Source organism: Panthera uncia, chromosome F2 (assembly GCF_023721935.1).
Source record: "Panthera uncia isolate 11264 chromosome F2, Puncia_PCG_1.0, whole genome shotgun sequence".
Classification (NCBI taxonomy): Eukaryota; Metazoa; Chordata; class Mammalia; order Carnivora; family Felidae; genus Panthera; species Panthera uncia.
Genome location: NC_064812.1, coordinates 2674396 through 2690800, shown reverse-complemented (window position 1 = coordinate 2690800; position 16405 = coordinate 2674396). Strand labels below are relative to the sequence as shown.

The following is a 16405-nucleotide window of genomic DNA, read 5'->3' as shown; positions in this document are numbered from 1 at the left end:
ATGCCCGGGAGAGTGTGAGCACGGCAAGTGACAGGGCAGCAGGCAAGGGGCCGGACTCCCGAGTCTCTGCACCGCCACGTTCCCCCAAGACCGCCCCACAGACACGGCCTCGGAGAAAGACACGACTTTCTCTCTGGGTAAAAGTGACGAAGGGACACACAATCTGCAGGCTGAAGGGGACAGCCCGAGAGAGCCCGCAGCCCCGGGCCCACAATTGACGGCAAAGCAGCACCCCCGGCCTTGGGGCCATAAGACGTCGCGGCTGGAGGAGGCCGCCCCGCACGGGGTGGCTGGGTGCAGCTCGGGGAAGCGTGTGCTGCCCGGTGCGGTGGTCCTTCCTCGACCCCAGCCTGTCCCCACACAGGCCTCTGAGTAACTGGGTGTGGCTCTCGCTACCCCAAAAGGTGTTCTGGGTGTTCCCACATCACTGATTTCCTTCTGCAGACCTGGGCCAAGCTCGCGTACGTCAGACCCAGATGAAGCCTCCGTCTTCAAAAGTCATTGCCAGAAAACAAGGTTTTTGTTTTTAACAGTTTTGACGGACTCCCTCAGGGCAAAAACTATTTTCCCACATACAGCTGCTTTAATTAAAAACAAAACAACAACAAAAAAGGCAGAACAAAACACGAGTACCCGAAGCAGAAAAACAAGCAGCGAACTGGGTCTGGACATTTTCAATACCAAGTCTGAGAAAAGGAGAAAACAAAGAAAGAATTTCTGAAATGATGCTGGAAACAGGACGTGGTGTCAGATAGGCATTAAAAGCTGGGTCACAACAGGAAATGCTTCCCTGTGAACAGGTTCCCACGGCTCCTCGGGCGGGGCCAAGTGTGCCCCGGGGGCGGGGGCGGGGCCCGGCCAGCCCCGGAAGCGCCGGGCCAGCCCGCAGACGGCCGGCCGGTCTCAGCGCCACGCGTGTTCTGTGGAGCGGAAAGCCACGCGCAGCCAGGAGGCGAGCGCACACAGTAGGGCGCGTGGCGTGGCGGAGGGGCACTTACCGATGGCAGAGCCGTTCAGGAAGAGCGCCACGCCCAAGAGCACGCCGATGCACAGGACCAGGATGAAAGGCCGCCGGCGGCCCCAGCTCAGGGTGCAGCGGTCGCTGGCGGAGCCGATGATGGGCGTGAAGAAGAGGCCGAGGACGGGGCTCAGGAACCAGGTGAGGCTGTAGTACTGCTCCGGAAGGCCTGCGGCAGACACACGGCGGGCTGTGACAGGTGCGCCCCGGGCACCGGGCGCACGCACACACGCGGGCCCCCGCCTGGTAGAGACCCCTCAGGGTAGAAGTGCCCACCTCCGAAGCAGGCAGCTCTGAAGACCGAATCCCAACGGGGAAGCACCAGGTGGCCAGAGGCCAGCACCCGGGCCTTGGAGCAGACGCCCCGGGACCCGCTGCTGCAGAGTGTAACAAGCAGAGCTGGGACCGGCCGTGCACACGTGGAGAACAGGCACCCCCGGGGCGCCAGCGCGGGGCCAGGCCCTCTCACACCACCCGTGCCATTCAGAGCCATCTCACAGGCACCGCACACAGTGTCCCCGTCAGCCCAGAACCGAGGCACACAGGGAACACGGCCCCAGAGTAGCAAGGACCCACCCTGCTGCCCTTCCGGGCCTCGTGGGCCGAAACCGATCCCCAGAGTCTCCCTGGGGGGCCACACAGCCACTAGCGTGCTACGCGACCCCAGCGGTGGGCTTCTGCGCGGCCACCGAGGAGCCAACGAGAGGGGGAGCATCGGTACGTGTTGAGCTGGAGCGAAGGTGCTCTTTCTGGCCCCTGGTACTCCCTCTCATCTAATCCCCCTCACCGCCCGGGGAGGTAGGGACTCTCGTGCCCATTTTCCAGGAGGCGACAGTGGCTAGGTAATCTGCCCTGGCCCCACAGGGACAAAGTAGGAGGCCCCTGCCCCCACTATCGCACAGACCCAACGCCACTGCCAGTGGAACGGCACGCTCGTGCGGCAGAGCCCGCATAGCAGCTGGGGAGCGCAACGCAGCGGTGCACGAGCCGGGCCCCGCACACGCCAGCCGCAGGAGCACACACAGGAGTGGGTTCCATTTACACGGAGTCGCTACTGGCAGAAGCCAGGGTGGCGGTCGCCCCTGGGAAGGGCAGGGGCTTCGGGGTCGGCCTGTTCTGTTCTTCATCTGGATGGGGCTCGCTGGTGACAGGTCACCCCGCTGGAGACTTCCGTCACGCACCTCTCCGTGTCCTACTTCAATGAAAAGCTCACTTAGAAAATGAAAGGTGCTTGGGCACGCCAGCAACCCCCGGGCTAGTGCCCCGAACCACCGCGGGCGCCGGGAAACGGGGTACCGGGGTGCATTAGAGCTAAACTCGTGTGGCAGGACGAAGCACCGCCCGCATCACCACCCACGTGCCCGCGCGCAGTCCACGATGCGAGGGGTCTGCTTTGACCTCTACGCCAAGAGAGCGCTAGGAAGGGTGGTGGACCGTGCTCCTGTTCCACGTGAGCAGAGACCGCGTGCTGCTGCTCCAGGGAACGAGAAGCTACGGGCGCTACGGTCTCTCGGCAGGCCTGGGGCCTCGCCCCTCCGCACCACAGGCGGGCAGAGGGGACAGTGACAGCCGCCCAGGCCGGCCCCCAGTGCCCACGTGCAGGAGCACGTGGTCCAGCAACGCGATCGCCGGAAAGGACCGCCGACCAAACCGCTCCGCGTGGACGACACAGCCAGCGTTTCACAAAGAGCGGAAAGCGTTCTCACCCCAGGGTACACGGACTCCGAAGGTGGCTTTTAAAGCGGCACAACTTCACCAACACCGACTGGCCTGGAGGCACGCGGCCCCTTGCAGAACCCACCCACGCGCACACCAGGCCACCTGCCACTCCTGGCCTCCCTCCCGCGGCCTGGCCCCGCTGCTTCAGGCACATGGGAGTGCGGTCTCTGCAGTCTCCCCCCCCACCCCCCTACCCCGCCCGGTTCCTGTTGCAGCTCTGAGGGGGGCACCCCCTAGAGGCCTCCCCACCCAGCCGGGCACGCCACTGCTGCTCTATTTCCCCACCTGCTGAGCCACCTGTACGGTGTACGTTCCTGAGAGTGGGGACTGGCTGACCTGTCCCTGCGTGGCAGGGGACCCACAGAGGGGCTCCCAGCTTGTCGTACTGCACCACATCCTGAGACGCACGCGTGGGGCCGGCCAGCCAACCCCAACCACCGACCCTCTCTTAACCCATCCCTGGGCCAGCCCACGACCCCACCCCCCCCCCCCCTCCCCCCCCCCCCCCCCCCCCCCCCCCGGCCAGTCCTGGGCGGCAGGCCGTCCCCGGAGGGCCCTCACCTGCCAGGCCTGCGCCTGCCCCAGGATACCAGATCCTTCCAAGAACCCGGGCCCCGAACAAGCCCTCGCTCTCCAGTGAGATGAAAAGTACTTCACCCGAGCACTCGTGTGGCGCGACCCCTCGGCCACAAGCCCTCCATCACGCTCCCGAGGTCTACTCTACCTGCTGTTGCTACGCTCACCCCCGCCGACAACAGATCTTGACCCATCCGTTTTCCACCCACCGTGTCCTATTTTAAGAGTGCTGCTCTTGGGGCGCCGGGGGAGGGGGGGCTCAGTTAGTTACGTGTCCCACTTCAGCTCAGGTCATGATCTCACGGTTCGCGAGTTCGAGCCGGGCACCGGGCTCGCTGTTCTCAGCACAGAGACTGCTTCAGCTCCTCTGTCCCCCTCTCTCTGCCCCTCCCCTGCTCATGCTCTCTCTCAAAAAGAAACACACACGAAAAAAGAAAAGGGTGTTGCCCTCAGACGGTACACATCAGAGGCTCTTCAACCGTTCTGCTGATCCCTTCTCACTGCAGTGTTTTGTCCACGTACGTGCAGGATGACTCCTTACACGGCTGGCACCACAGCGGCCACATTACTGCTTGCTTTCTGTCGGCCCCCTCCCTCCTGCCCACTTTTGGCTAAGCGGACTGAATGCTGTTTTGCTGCACTCCATTTTAATTTATACGCTGGCTTTTCAGCATTATTTTGTAAGCAGCCGCTCTGCAGAGTTCGTGGCACACTGGTTTCTCAGTCTGGGGGTGTCACGCAGCACCACAGCAAGAACGTTGCAAACGTCCGCGTGTGTTTGCCCCCAAGTCCCTTCACGCTACAGGCGGCACACGCATCACCTCTCCAGACAGCGTAAACCCCCGTCTGTGCTGTGGCTTTTGCTTTCGGCAGTCCTGCTTATTTCAAGGGAATGAAGAGGAAAATTCCTCTTTTATTTTTACCTCCCATTTAATCATTTCCGGTCTTCTTTCTCCCTTCCTTCCCAAAGACCTGAGTATTCACACGGTGCCACTTCCGTTCCGTCTGAAGGACCATCCTTGGGTGATTCAGCATTTTACAGAAATCTGTCGATGACAAATGTTCTGCTATTGTAACTAAAACCTCTTTATTTCACTTTTATTCTCAAAGGATATTTTGGCCTTTGGATAAAGAATTCTGGGTTAACTGCCCCGCCCCCCCCCCCCCCAAACTCTGAAGAGATCGAAGTTTCTGCAGAGAAGGCTGGGACATCCCGTGTGACCGGACATACGGAATGGGTCCTCTCTTCCTCCGGGCGCTTTCAAGGTGTTCTCTTTTTTGTTGGTTCTTAGCACCTTGACAACCATGAGCCTGAGCTAGGTTTCCTTTTTACTTCTGCCCGCAGTTCACGGAGCTCCGAGAATCCAGACATTGAAACCTTTCACCAAATCCGGGAAATCTTCAGTCATTTCTCCACACTGTGTGCCCCATCCTGGCTCCTCTCTTCTGGGACTCCAATCAGTCACGTGTCGGTCAGACCCGCTGCTTCCCGAGGCTCTGCTGGTTTCTGTTCCTGATCTCGTCCTCTCTGTTCTTCATCGCCAGTCATTTGTCAACCGGCTGGTCCTGTGCTGCGTCTTCCTTCTGGCGTCCCCAGTCGCCTCTTAATTTTCCCAGATACTGCATTTTTCAGTTCTAGAATTTCCATCTGGTTCTTCTTTAACAGTTCCTGCTTCTCTCTGGAGCTTTCCCACTCCCCCAGGAGCGTGTCTTCCTGTGTCCTCGAGCACACTTCCTGCGCCCGGCTGAGGGTTCCAACACCGGGGCCCAATCTTGGGGTCGGTCTCCACTGCGGCCTCGTGACCGAGGGTCCCAGTTTCATCCCCTGAGAATACTGAGCTGTAGATGTTGTGAGTGACCAGGTGTAGAGAGACTCTACGCTCTGCTACGTTCTTCTTTCTGGGTATCGATACCTGTATTTCAACAGACAGCTAACTGGCTGGACTCAGACACAAAACTCTCCCCCGAAGCGGGAGCCGGCAGAAATCTCCGTTCCGTTCTTCCAGCCTCGGCCCGAGCTGCTTGAAATCCAGCCCACGGCTGCACGTTTCAAGCGTCGGCAGACACGTGAGAAGAGAGGACACGGCATCTGGGGTGCCCCTGGCTCAAACTCTGGCCTGGACGCGGTCCCTGGGTCTTGCAGTAAAAGTGCAGGTATCCAGTGTTCTTAGCTGCCCCGTGTGGCACCGGACAAGGTCCGTCTTCAGGCTAAAGGCCGAAAAAAGATGGGAAATCACCTAACGCTGTTCCCTTCTAGTTTCCGGCATTCTCCAGCGGCTTCGGCGAGCCGCTTTTACGTTCTTCCAGAATTTGTTAACGGCAGCAAAGCTATTCCAATAGGAGCCACCATGCCGTATCTTCTGCTCGGTTTCTCAAAATAAATAATTATATTTAACTCCAAATAATATTTCATATACTAAACAGATTTAACAATATTTACTTTAAATATTGTTTCAGCTGACTCTTTCACAGCTCCTTGAGGCCAACAGCACTGCCTTTACCAGAACTCAGCCCCACATCTCGCCTGCTCGCCTGCTTCAATGCGCGGCGAGCTCGGCCAAGGCGGGGACCAGGAGTGCTCTGTGCCCTGCTGGCTACCGGCAGGAAGGCGGGGGACCCACGGCTCAAGTGCTGAGTGACGGGTGGGCAGGGTCGGCTACTGCCACCGGCAGAACCCAGACAGTCCAGGTGGGAGACTGGCAGCTAACTGGTGGAGGGGACGGCTCCCAGTGTCCCGAGTTCACCAGGCCACCCCATTTTCCAGCTTCTCGATGTCCCGCTGAAGAAGACAATCTTGTGATACGATTCGCGGGGCACAGTCCCATCTCATTTATCCTCACAGGCGGCCAGAGAGGTCGGCACAGTGTGCCGGCTGCACCTGCAGGGTGGGGAGGTGTGGGGGGCCCTCGGGGCAGGAAGCTGAGGTTGAGATGACGAGGGCGGAACAAAGGGGTACACGGAGGACAAGAGCAGAGCTCCGGCACACAGGTGTTGACAACCATACCACCCTCTGGACCCCAAGATGCGGCCACCCAGGGGCTGTGGATGGGTGTGCACCCCTACCAACGGGCCTTTGACGCCAGCCTCACTGCATGCGCGGGCACCAGCTCCAGGACCCACGGCCACCATGCTAACAGGCAGAGAGGAAGCTCCAGGGAAGAACGTTCCTTAAAGACTCGGCCTCAACTGGAGAGACATAAGCAGTGGCCCAGCACTTCCTTCTGGCCGCGGTCAGTCATTCCTACGGCCGTGACCCGGCACTGAGAGGCCACAGAGAACCGTTTGTACGTAATTCCTCCTGAACTCACACAAACACCCGTAAGCATCCTGGCGAGGCCCCGCGTCAGACAGGAGCCTCTAAGGACCGGCTGCCGAGGACAGACCCCCCCACCTGGTGCAGCAGGCCCCGGGGGAGATTCGCCCCGGCCCCGGCCCCAACCCACTGTCGGCTAACCCGCCGCCCCCGCCCCTGGCTGATGGGAGGCCAGGACCACGTCCTGAGAAAAGTCCTCAAGGCCAGCGAGCGTGAGACACAGCGGGGTCCGGCTGGCGCAAAGCCTGTGTGCCCGCCCAGCACAGGCTACACGCCATTGACACGGGTTGAGTCGCTGGCCGTCCAGGTGACGGGAAGCCATGCCACCGAAGGCACCCTCTGGAAAACAAGGCCTCTTGCCCTTCCGCGGCGGGGCCGACGGCACAGGCGGGAGCCCGGCGCTGCCGCAGACGGGGACGCCCAGTAGACCCTCAGGCGTGCTCACGCAGCAGCTGGCGCTCCAGGCAGCACAGTCCCCCCCGTGGTCCGCGCCGGGCTGGTGGGCTGATGAGCTGGGAGGCGGCAGGTGCGTTTGGGCGCCCTGGCAGCCGCGTGGTCTGTGCGAGGCCGGGTACGTGCCAGCGCGCGGGGAGCGGGGAGACCGCGCGCAGCGGGAGCGCGGCCAGCGCACTTGCCCCAGCCGGTCAGTGAGGCACTCGCGGCGCGGACGACGCTGCTCTGAAGTCGTCCCTGCGCCTCCGCCCGCCCCACGGCGTCCCTCCAGTGAGCTGTTCCCGGCGCTGTCCGCGGCCTTCCGGGCAGGAACACCGGGGCGCCCCCCGCAGATGCCCTGGTGGCCCCCCGGCCTGTGACGCCGGCACAAGAGCGTGGAGGCTACGGGGGCAGGCGTCAGAGACGAGCACTGGGAAGTCGTCAGTCCTTTCTGAGAACAGGCACGTGACTGAAACCAAACAGTTCTGCGATTCAAACCCAAATCTTAGAAACACGAGGACACCGGTCGAGCCCGGCGCCGGTCGGCCGCTCACCCCAAACCCGTGTCCCAGTCACGCAGAGTGCCGGCCGGCCTCGAGCGAGCGGAGGGCTCTGGGCTGCGGGCACGGGGGCGAACCGCCCGGCCCCTCTCTCGCCCCCGCCTGCACGAGATGCGCTGCTGTGGCAGGCTGGGGGGGCATCCTCTCGCGAGGGTGCCGGTCCCCGCGTCCACCCCTCCACCTGCCACGGCCTGGCCCTACCCCCGCAGCCCTCCCAGATCTGCCCTCTGGGAGGACGCCAGGGTCGCCTACACGCCAACTGGGCCGGTCCTCGTGAGCTCGACTCAGCCGAAGCCCCAGGAAGGCAGAGTGCTGGCCACATGCCTGGCATTCGGCAGGCACCAAAACCGCGGGCTGGATGCGGCCCCACCCCACACCCCAAGCACCACCCAGCCCGGTGCCCCTCACTCTGGCTGGACCCTCCTCCCCAGGGGGTGACCCCCCCCCCCAAATCCCTGTCCGCCTGGAGGTCCCACCCCTTGAGCACAGGTCCGCCGCTGCTCCTGTGCTGCCGACCCCCAGCCCTCGGTCAGGCCTCCTACCTCCTCTCGAACCTCCGCTAACTCATCTCGCCCTCTGCCCTGCGTCCAGGGCCGTCTCCTCCAAACACACCTCAGCTGCAGCTCTCTGCTCAGAAGGCTCTGCTGGCTTCTCGTGATCTGAACACTCGGGGTGGGAAGTCCGGGCTGGATCCTGCCCTGTCACACATCCTCAGAGGAGACCTGCCCCATCTGTCCTCTCCAGTTGGACCCCCCAAAGTGTCCTCCCATCGAGAAAACCGCCCCCAGAGGGGGCCACGGAGCAGAGGCCAAGGAAGGCAGGAAAGCCCAGGAGGAGCAAACAGGACCGGTGGCAGTGTCCTCTCAGTTTTGCCCTCCCCAGGCCTCCCCAAGTGAACTCTAGGCCGCAGAGCAGGGGTGGCCCGGCAGGAAACCCCCGGTGCCCCCGAGCTGAGCGGCCGTGGTCAGGGGAACGGCTGGGGCGGGGGGCCTCGGAGCTGGGCACCGGCTTTCTTTGTCGAGCACGTGGGCGAGAATAAACATTTCCCATCACGTCCCCCGGGCGGCCCCACGAGTGAGCGAGCCGGGTCTCCGCACGGCCACGGCCGCCGCTGGGACGCCTCCAACGGCGCATTTCCCAGCACAGCTCTAAACAAACACCATACCGCCCGTAGTAAATAATTTTTGTTTTCTCCCAGGCAAGAGTTGAACAACAATGGTGGGACCAGGAAGGCTCCCCGTTCACAGGAAATGCTCGGTGTGTCAGCATCGGCGGAGGGCCGTGTGAGGTCACGGGCAACGGCGACCACGCTGGTCACGCGCGGCGGCTCCCATTCAACGCGACGTCTTTTTTGATAAACTGGTACTTGTGGGGGGAGGGCGGTCAGGGGAATGGGAAAGTTGCCTATAAATGTTTAACAAAAGATCTGAACCGGGAATGGGAAGGTACGTTCTTTCTTTCAATAGACAAAGCCTCCCACATCAAGATATGTTTGTGTTCTCAGACAAGAATTTCACGATAACGTTTAACTCGTGAGAACGAGCGCTCTGTGGGAAATGCCCACCAACCCCGAGTGACCTTGGATGAATGGAAGTCGGCAAGCCCTGTGAGGAACCCCGCTGAGGGCCCCAGGCACCCCCAGAGACAGGCAGCGGGTCTGCAGCCCAAGGCAGAGGCCACCAGCTCTGGAGCGCGGGCCCGAGGGAGGAAAAGGTCCCCTGCACAGGGAGAATCTACACTGGGCAGAGGGGGGCAGACACTCCTCCAGCTGCCCAGAATGTTCTAGAATCCCAGAGCCACGGGAAGGTAGGGAGTGGAACGAAGAAGAAAGGGGAGGAAGCTCAGTGCTTCTCCTAGGACCCCCACCCGGAACGGCAATTGGCAGTTTTAGGTGGGGAGGAACAGGCTTTGAGTGCCGCCTGCTTGTGCAAGCACAGCCCTTCCCAGAGGTCCAGAAGCTCGACTCCAGCTGGGCCTGCCGTCAGAGGCTCCCCAGCACCTAGGCTATGTTCCCCCCATGTTATCCTTCCTCACCGGTTAAAGAGCAGGCTCAGACACCCAGAAGTGCAGTCCCCAACCTGGGCGGGCTGCGGGGGGGCGAGGGTCCCCTCAAGATCAGGGACGGAGGGGAAAGTGGTCAGTTCGTTCATCAGGGGTTTCTCGTGGGTCAATTACAAAGAAGGTTAGAGGGTTGCCCAGGAGGCTCTCTGGGGCTCACTGTGCCACGTCAGAACAAGTTACTTTGTTTGTTTAAATTTTTTTCTTAATGTTTATTTATTTTAGAGAGAGAGAGAGAGAGAGACAGAGCATGAGCTGGGAGGGGGGGGGCGGGGGGTGTGGTGCAGAGAGAGAGGGAGACACAGAATCCAAAGCAGGCTCCAGGTTCCGAGCTGTCACCACAGAGCCCAACGCGGGACTCGAACCCACGAACCATGAGATCATGACCTGAGCCGAAGTCAGACGCTTAACCGACTGAGCCACTTGGGCGCCCCAGAACAAGTTACTTTGGATGAAGGCAGGACTTTAGAAATTGTGTCCTTCAAACTTACCCAGGGCTCCACTAAATTCCAGCACTTTCTGAATGATCTTTCTTCTGGTAAAACAAGCACTCTCCAGCCCCTGTGCTGGCCCTGAAGCTGGCTGTTTCCAGGGAATAAATGTGCACAGCCTGCCCCACCCCCCAACCCAGCCCCACACCAGGGGCTCCCGACACCTCCGCGTGGGGGGCGCTGGTCCTACTTCAAACAAGGATGAGACTCATCAGCCTGGCTGGATGTGCTTGGCGGGACACTGAACCTCTGGAAAGTTAGGGGCGCAAGCCTCCCACTGCCCGGAACCCCTCGGGAGCACCTCCTACTGACACAACCGCCACCTCATAGCTCTAGAAAACATACTGCAGAAGCCTCTTCATGATGGCACCGCCAGGTCACCTGAGTTTTACAAGAAAACACAAAGCACTTGGCCTAAGACTCCGGAAGCTTCCTGCAGTGCACAAGACGCACGGTGACCCCACAGCCCTGCCCGAGCTCCCAGGTCAGGTCAGCTGCAAGTCGCGGCCACCTCTCACAGCTACACGGCTTCCAGAAGCCAACGGCCTCCCACCGAGACGTCCCAGGCCTGGAAGGAGGATCAAGATTCTTCACGGGAGACAGGGCAGGCTCCGCTGAGCTCCAGAGGGACATGTGGGCTCTGCGGCCTGAGGCTCTGGGAGCACCCGGCCTTGAACACCCTGTCCCCCGTGTAAACTAGACATAGGGACAGAGGTGGGACGTCTGAAGATTCAACAGGAAGACAGAGTGCATAGCTCAGTACCTGGCACGGGGCTGCTCCAAACACGAGCGTCCCTCCCGTGTCCCTGCAGCCCTGTCAAGCTTTCAGCGGGGGCAGGGAGTTTAAGATGCTGGGAGGACACCTCGAGAGCTCAAGTTCTCTGGGAGTCCACTTGCTCTCAGGAAACGGGACACACGGCTGCCAGCCGGCCGGCCCTGCACATAGTGTGGGTCCTAAACCTACTCCTTGAAGTCAGCCTCCCTGGGAGGGGACCATTTCTGGAACAGGAAGCTCCCGTGTGCCTCAGCTGCTGCAAGGGAACGTGGGTCACCCCGGGAGCACCCAGCCCTTTGTCTGGAAGGCCCGCGGGAAGACAGTCGGGCGCCTGGAAGACACCCGCCACTGACCTGGCAGCCCCATGTACCCACGGGATGCACCTCGAGTCACAGACAAACATGGCTGAGGGCAGCTCGGGGGCCCAGTGTGGGCCCAGTTCCCAGAGGAAGGCTGGGCGGGGGCCTGGAGGGGCAGAGCCGAAGCCAAGCCCCCCTCTTCTGGGAACCACTCCCCTCCCCCTGCCCCAAGCATGTTCTCAGAAGCTCCATCACGGACCACAGCGGCCCCCCACCGGGCTCCCTGTCCTCTTTCTGTGAGACCAGACACCTAAAAAGTTTCATGCCTAGGCCATGGGGACACTGACGTTTTCCTTGATTCCTGGAAGAAATTGGCCCGAAAAATGGTAACAGGGCGACCACATGCCCCTGTGCGGGCAACAGGTGAGCGACAGGGACCCAGGCACTGGGGTGGGCACCTCCGGCTCCAGGAGGACACGGAGGGGTTTCCAGTAGCTCCTGGAGCCTCACTGTGGTCACCTGGAGGACGGGACAGCGACAGACACCTGAGGGCTGAATGAAGGCAGCTGTGCGTGCAAGTCGAACACAGACTGTCGAAACTCCACTTGACTGTTGTCAAGTGGAGTTTTTAAAACCAAGAAGTAGACACTGCAGCTCACTGGAGGCTGAGAAGCACCCTCAAGGTCACAAGAACAGTCCCCACCACGGACAGACCCAATGACTGCAGGCCTGCACATCGAGCTCGCAGGCGCGGGGCCCGGCCCCCCAGCAGCACTCAGCCTCAGGCGGGGCCGGCCCAGCCTGCTCCGGAGAAAAGGACCAAAGGAAAACACGGAGCCACATCGCATCCCACACTAGCCAGCCTCGTCCGGGACCTCCGGGGACTGAAAGGCAGCAGGTGAGGCGCGGCCCAGTGAGGAAGGCAGGCTCTGGCGTGAGGCCCCTCCCCACCGTGACATCCGCCTCCTGTTATCACCCTCAGCGTCCCACGTGGCCTGGCCTCCCCACCTATACCTGCCGTTCACCACGAAAGGCTTCCAAAAGCAGTCGGAAAACACGCCAGCTACGAGCCCAGGTCCCGAACAGACGGGACAGCTTGCCTCTAGAAAACTCCCCTCCGCGTGGCCACGACTAGGGCCTTGACAGACTGGCTTCCTGACGCTGCTCGTCTGGTTCCCCACACCGGGCTCGGTTCGGAGGCCTCCTCCCAGCAGCTAGCTTCCCGGGGCGCTGCCGTGTGGGGGCCGGTCCTCTAAGCGCCAGCCTGCCCTCTGGCAAGGACAGGAGGGTGCACACCGCCTCGCCTCCAGTGAAGGCGAAAGGCCGGGGCCCAGAGACACAGGCGACCCGCGCACTCCGGCCCCGCTCTCAGGACCTGCGGAGGCCGGGGTCCCGCCCCGCGGGACCACCTGCCAATACCAGTCGGAAGGAAACCAGCAGCGGGGGCCCTACTCTGCTCAGACACCACCCCCGCCTCGCAGGAGATGCTCGTGAGCCCCGTCTATAAATCCTGAGTGTCGGGTCACAGCAGCACAGAGAAAAAGCACCCAAACCCACAACGCGGCTGCGTCTACACAGCCCGCACATTCGGCTTGGCCGGGTTAAATCCTGCTTTGCTGTCACAACCTGGCAAGTGTGGACAGAATATGGGGAAGCGAAGGCCTTCCGCTCCCCCGGCGGGGGCTCTCCGGGACGGCTAGTAACTGATGAGCAAGCTACGGGCGGCACACCCCCGGGGCCTGCTGTGAGAACAGGGAAGTGTTCGGAGCCCGGGCCTCCCCGGGGCTCGCGGAACAGGAAGAGCGTGGGGCACAGCACAAAACTGCTGCTGGGTCAAAACTACCACCAAGACAGGCAGCAATTGTCCTGAGTCATGGTTTAAAATGACAGCAACATGTCGCAGGTGTAAGTCTAAGAGGAACTTAAAGCAGAACGTAACTTGGCTAAAAGTGAGAAATGCCGGACCCCCCACCCCTCCGCCAGCCCCCGTCCTGCTCTGCCCGCGACTCCGGCTGGGAAACGCAGGCCCACGGGCTGGCAGAGCCAGTTGAACCGACCACGGAGAGTCCCCGCCGGACTCCGCCCTCGCCCAGCCCTGGTCACCGCAAGCGGAAATTCGCATCTTCAGTCTCTCCACCCCGTTTTCCATTCTGTGACCCACCGACCTCCGTCCAGAGTTGCAGACGCAGCACTTCTAACAAAGTTACTTCGGATTCTCAGCGTCATACTGAACTTTCTGCGATGTCCCCAAAATAGTTCACAAGCTGGAAGATACATCCATATCCATTCTTCATTTAAATGGGGGACAAACCGGGGCGCCCGGGTGGCTCAGGCGGTTCAGCATCTGACTTTAACTCAGGTCATGATCTCACGGTTCGTGAGTTCAAACCCCGCATGGGGCTCTGTGCTGACAGACTCTCTCTCTCTCTCTCTCTCTCTCTCTCTCACTTTCTCTCTGCCCCTCCCCTGCTCTCTCTCTCCCTCAAAATAAATAAATAAACTTTAAAAAAAATTTTTAAGCCTCTCTGGGATTCTCCTATTTTTTTTGATACTAATGTTTAAGGAAAACACTGCACATTTACAGCGCTTCCCTTGAGAAGTCAGCCTTGAACACCCCTCTGGAGACGATCAGGAAGACACTCAGCTGTGCTCACCTGAGGACCACACGGGTGCCACAGGTCACCCCAAACCCACACTCGGGGAGTGTGGGCTGCCTGGTGGCTTACGTTTTCAACACGTTTGTAATGTTTGGTTAAAATTGATTTAACTTCTTTTTGGCTTTCGCCGTAAGTTCAACCGTCATTTTCTGCAGGAACGGCTAGCTTCGCTTCTTCCGTCCCCTTGGACCGCGTGTGCATATGCTCCGTGTACGGTCACCACAAGTTTGAGAACCAGTCTGCTAAGTCTGGAAACGGCGATGATATGTCGCCTACTATTAAAACTTCTATGGGGCGCCTGGGTGGCTCGGTTGGTTAATTAAGTGTCCGGCTCTTGATTTCAGCTCCGGTCACGATTTCAGAGTTCGTTGAGTCCAAGCCCCATGTCCAGCTCCACACTGAGCCTGCGTGGGATTCCGTCTCTCCTCCTGCCCCTCCCTGATCACGCACAAGTGTGCATGCACACACACACGCTCTTTCAAAAATAAACAAAAACGCCCTCTAAAAACTTCCTGCCTTACCAGTGCTCATATGCTCGATGCTGAAGAAAGGCGGAACTGGCCAGGTTTCTCTGTAAATAACCTCCTTGGCGTGGCACTTAAGGTCTCCTGTGACCTGACCCCTGCCTCCCAGAGGTCAGATCTCGGCTCACATCACTCTGCAGTGAGCCCCCACCCCCGTGCCACTGGACACGCCACACTCTCTACGACTCCCCCCGCAAGTCACAGCCCAGAATGCGCTGACTCACCCTTGCTTCACTCACTGACCTCCACTTACTCTTTGCAACAAGGAGGCCCGGTGTCTCTCCACGGCCTCCTGACTTCCCGTCCCCTGTGCCCAGGAGGGTAGCCTCCTGTCTTTGTGGTTCCCATGCTCGCCTTCAACAGGGCAGGCCACAGCTAATCCCCTAACTGTCCTTCCTAACCTTGCTCCTCCGGCCCATCAATCGCAACCCTCACCAGGCCCTGGCGGAGCACCCAGCACGGGCACGCCCTGGAGCCCACGCCCTGGAGCCCGGCTCATTGGACAGATCACCTCCGTGCGGGCCTTCCCTGATCTGGAAACATTTGATCCCGGGAACGAGGGCTCCGGCATTGCGCATTTACTCCCAAAGCCCTGACCTCAGCCAACTGTCGTGGCCACACGTCCTCAGCAACGTGCGACTGTAACCCGGCCACCGCGGCGGCGGTCTCCACGCTGGGGCCAGGCCCAGCACCAAGCAGGTAGGCGCTCCGTGGGCGCTGAGCAAAGAGGAACAGGCTTCATAATTCCTTGGGAAAAATGACTACAGCTGACGTTTCATTGTTTCTAAAATAACAATGATCTGAAACACAAGGAAATCCCGACTTCCCAATCCAAACAAAACAGTCTTACACAAAGTTTTTCAATTATTTTGGTCAAAATTCAGGAGATTCTCACAAACTCCCGCCTACGTACACGCCTTTCCTTCTGGCATGTGGCCTGTTTCCACAGTCCATGAGGACGGTGCTCTGGAGGCACGGTGAGGGTCCCCTGACCCCGGGGGGGAGGGGGGGGGCTTTCCCGGGAGTCCCAGGCGAGGACAGCATGCCTGCGGGTGGCGGAATTCTCCAGCACTGGAGAGCGCGGGCAGTCAGCCGTCTCCAAGCCCGGGCCCCGTGCCACCCTTCAGGCTTCCTTAGTCTCGTGTCAGCAGGAAACCCAGTGTTTAGCTGGACGTTCTGTGGGGCCCGTCCTATTTTTTTCCACATTTTAAAAACTGGTAAAAGATAATACTGACCGCTTTTCTCATGTTGCGGCGTGCGGTTCGGGGACGTCGGATACGGTCGCGCTGCCGCACAGCCATCGCCACTGTGCGTCCACCCGGCACGCTTTCATCTTGCAAAACCCAAACTGTCCCCGTTAATCACTAACGCCCAGCCCCCCGCCCCCGTCCCCCACCGTCCATTCTGTGTCTCTGTGAACTGGACTCCTCGGGGTCCCTCAAAGAAGGGCAATCACGCAGGATTTGTCCCTTTGCATCTGGATTGTTTGCTTAGACTAACGTCTTCGAGGGGCCGTCCAACTTCAGCCATCCACCGTCCTCACCCTCTCTGCCTCCAGCGCCGCGGCCCACCCTGCGGGCAACGCTGGGTGCGCCTGCCTCCTCGCTCTGTGAAGCTCCTGGGGTGAGGGGAGGGCACTGAGCCCAGCACTCCCCACTCAGGGAACAATCAAGCACTAGACGCCTGTGCCCCACATCCCAGCTGGGAGCGGCCTGGGCTCGCCTCCCCCCAGACGAGGCGGGCTGCTAGACGCCGGGTGCACACACCGGGGACAAAACCCAGGGGGCGCTGTGGGGAGCCGGCCGACCTGCCTCTGCCCTTGGGGCCCTGCAGACCGGCAACCACAGATAAGCCAAGGGTTGAGCCAAGCGCCAGGAAGGATGCCCAGAGAGCCTGCTCATAAAATCCCCCCAGGCTTGTACCGCATCAGTTTCCACCGTTCGGAGAGCTGTCAGATAAGGAGCCTCAACAACCTGAAGCGGG

The 16405-nt window shown here is 60.6% G+C and overlaps 1 protein-coding gene across 1 annotated transcript in view; it reads right to left on the bottom strand.

The window, feature by feature from the left end:
* The window catches only part of SLC45A4 (solute carrier family 45 member 4), an 80274-nt gene that overhangs the window by 7266 nt on the left and 56603 nt on the right, over positions 1 to 16405 (bottom strand). Inside the window, 1 exon segment of the mRNA XM_049633447.1 lies at positions 999 to 1187. Coding sequence (XP_049489404.1) covers positions 999 to 1187 — 189 coding nt within the window.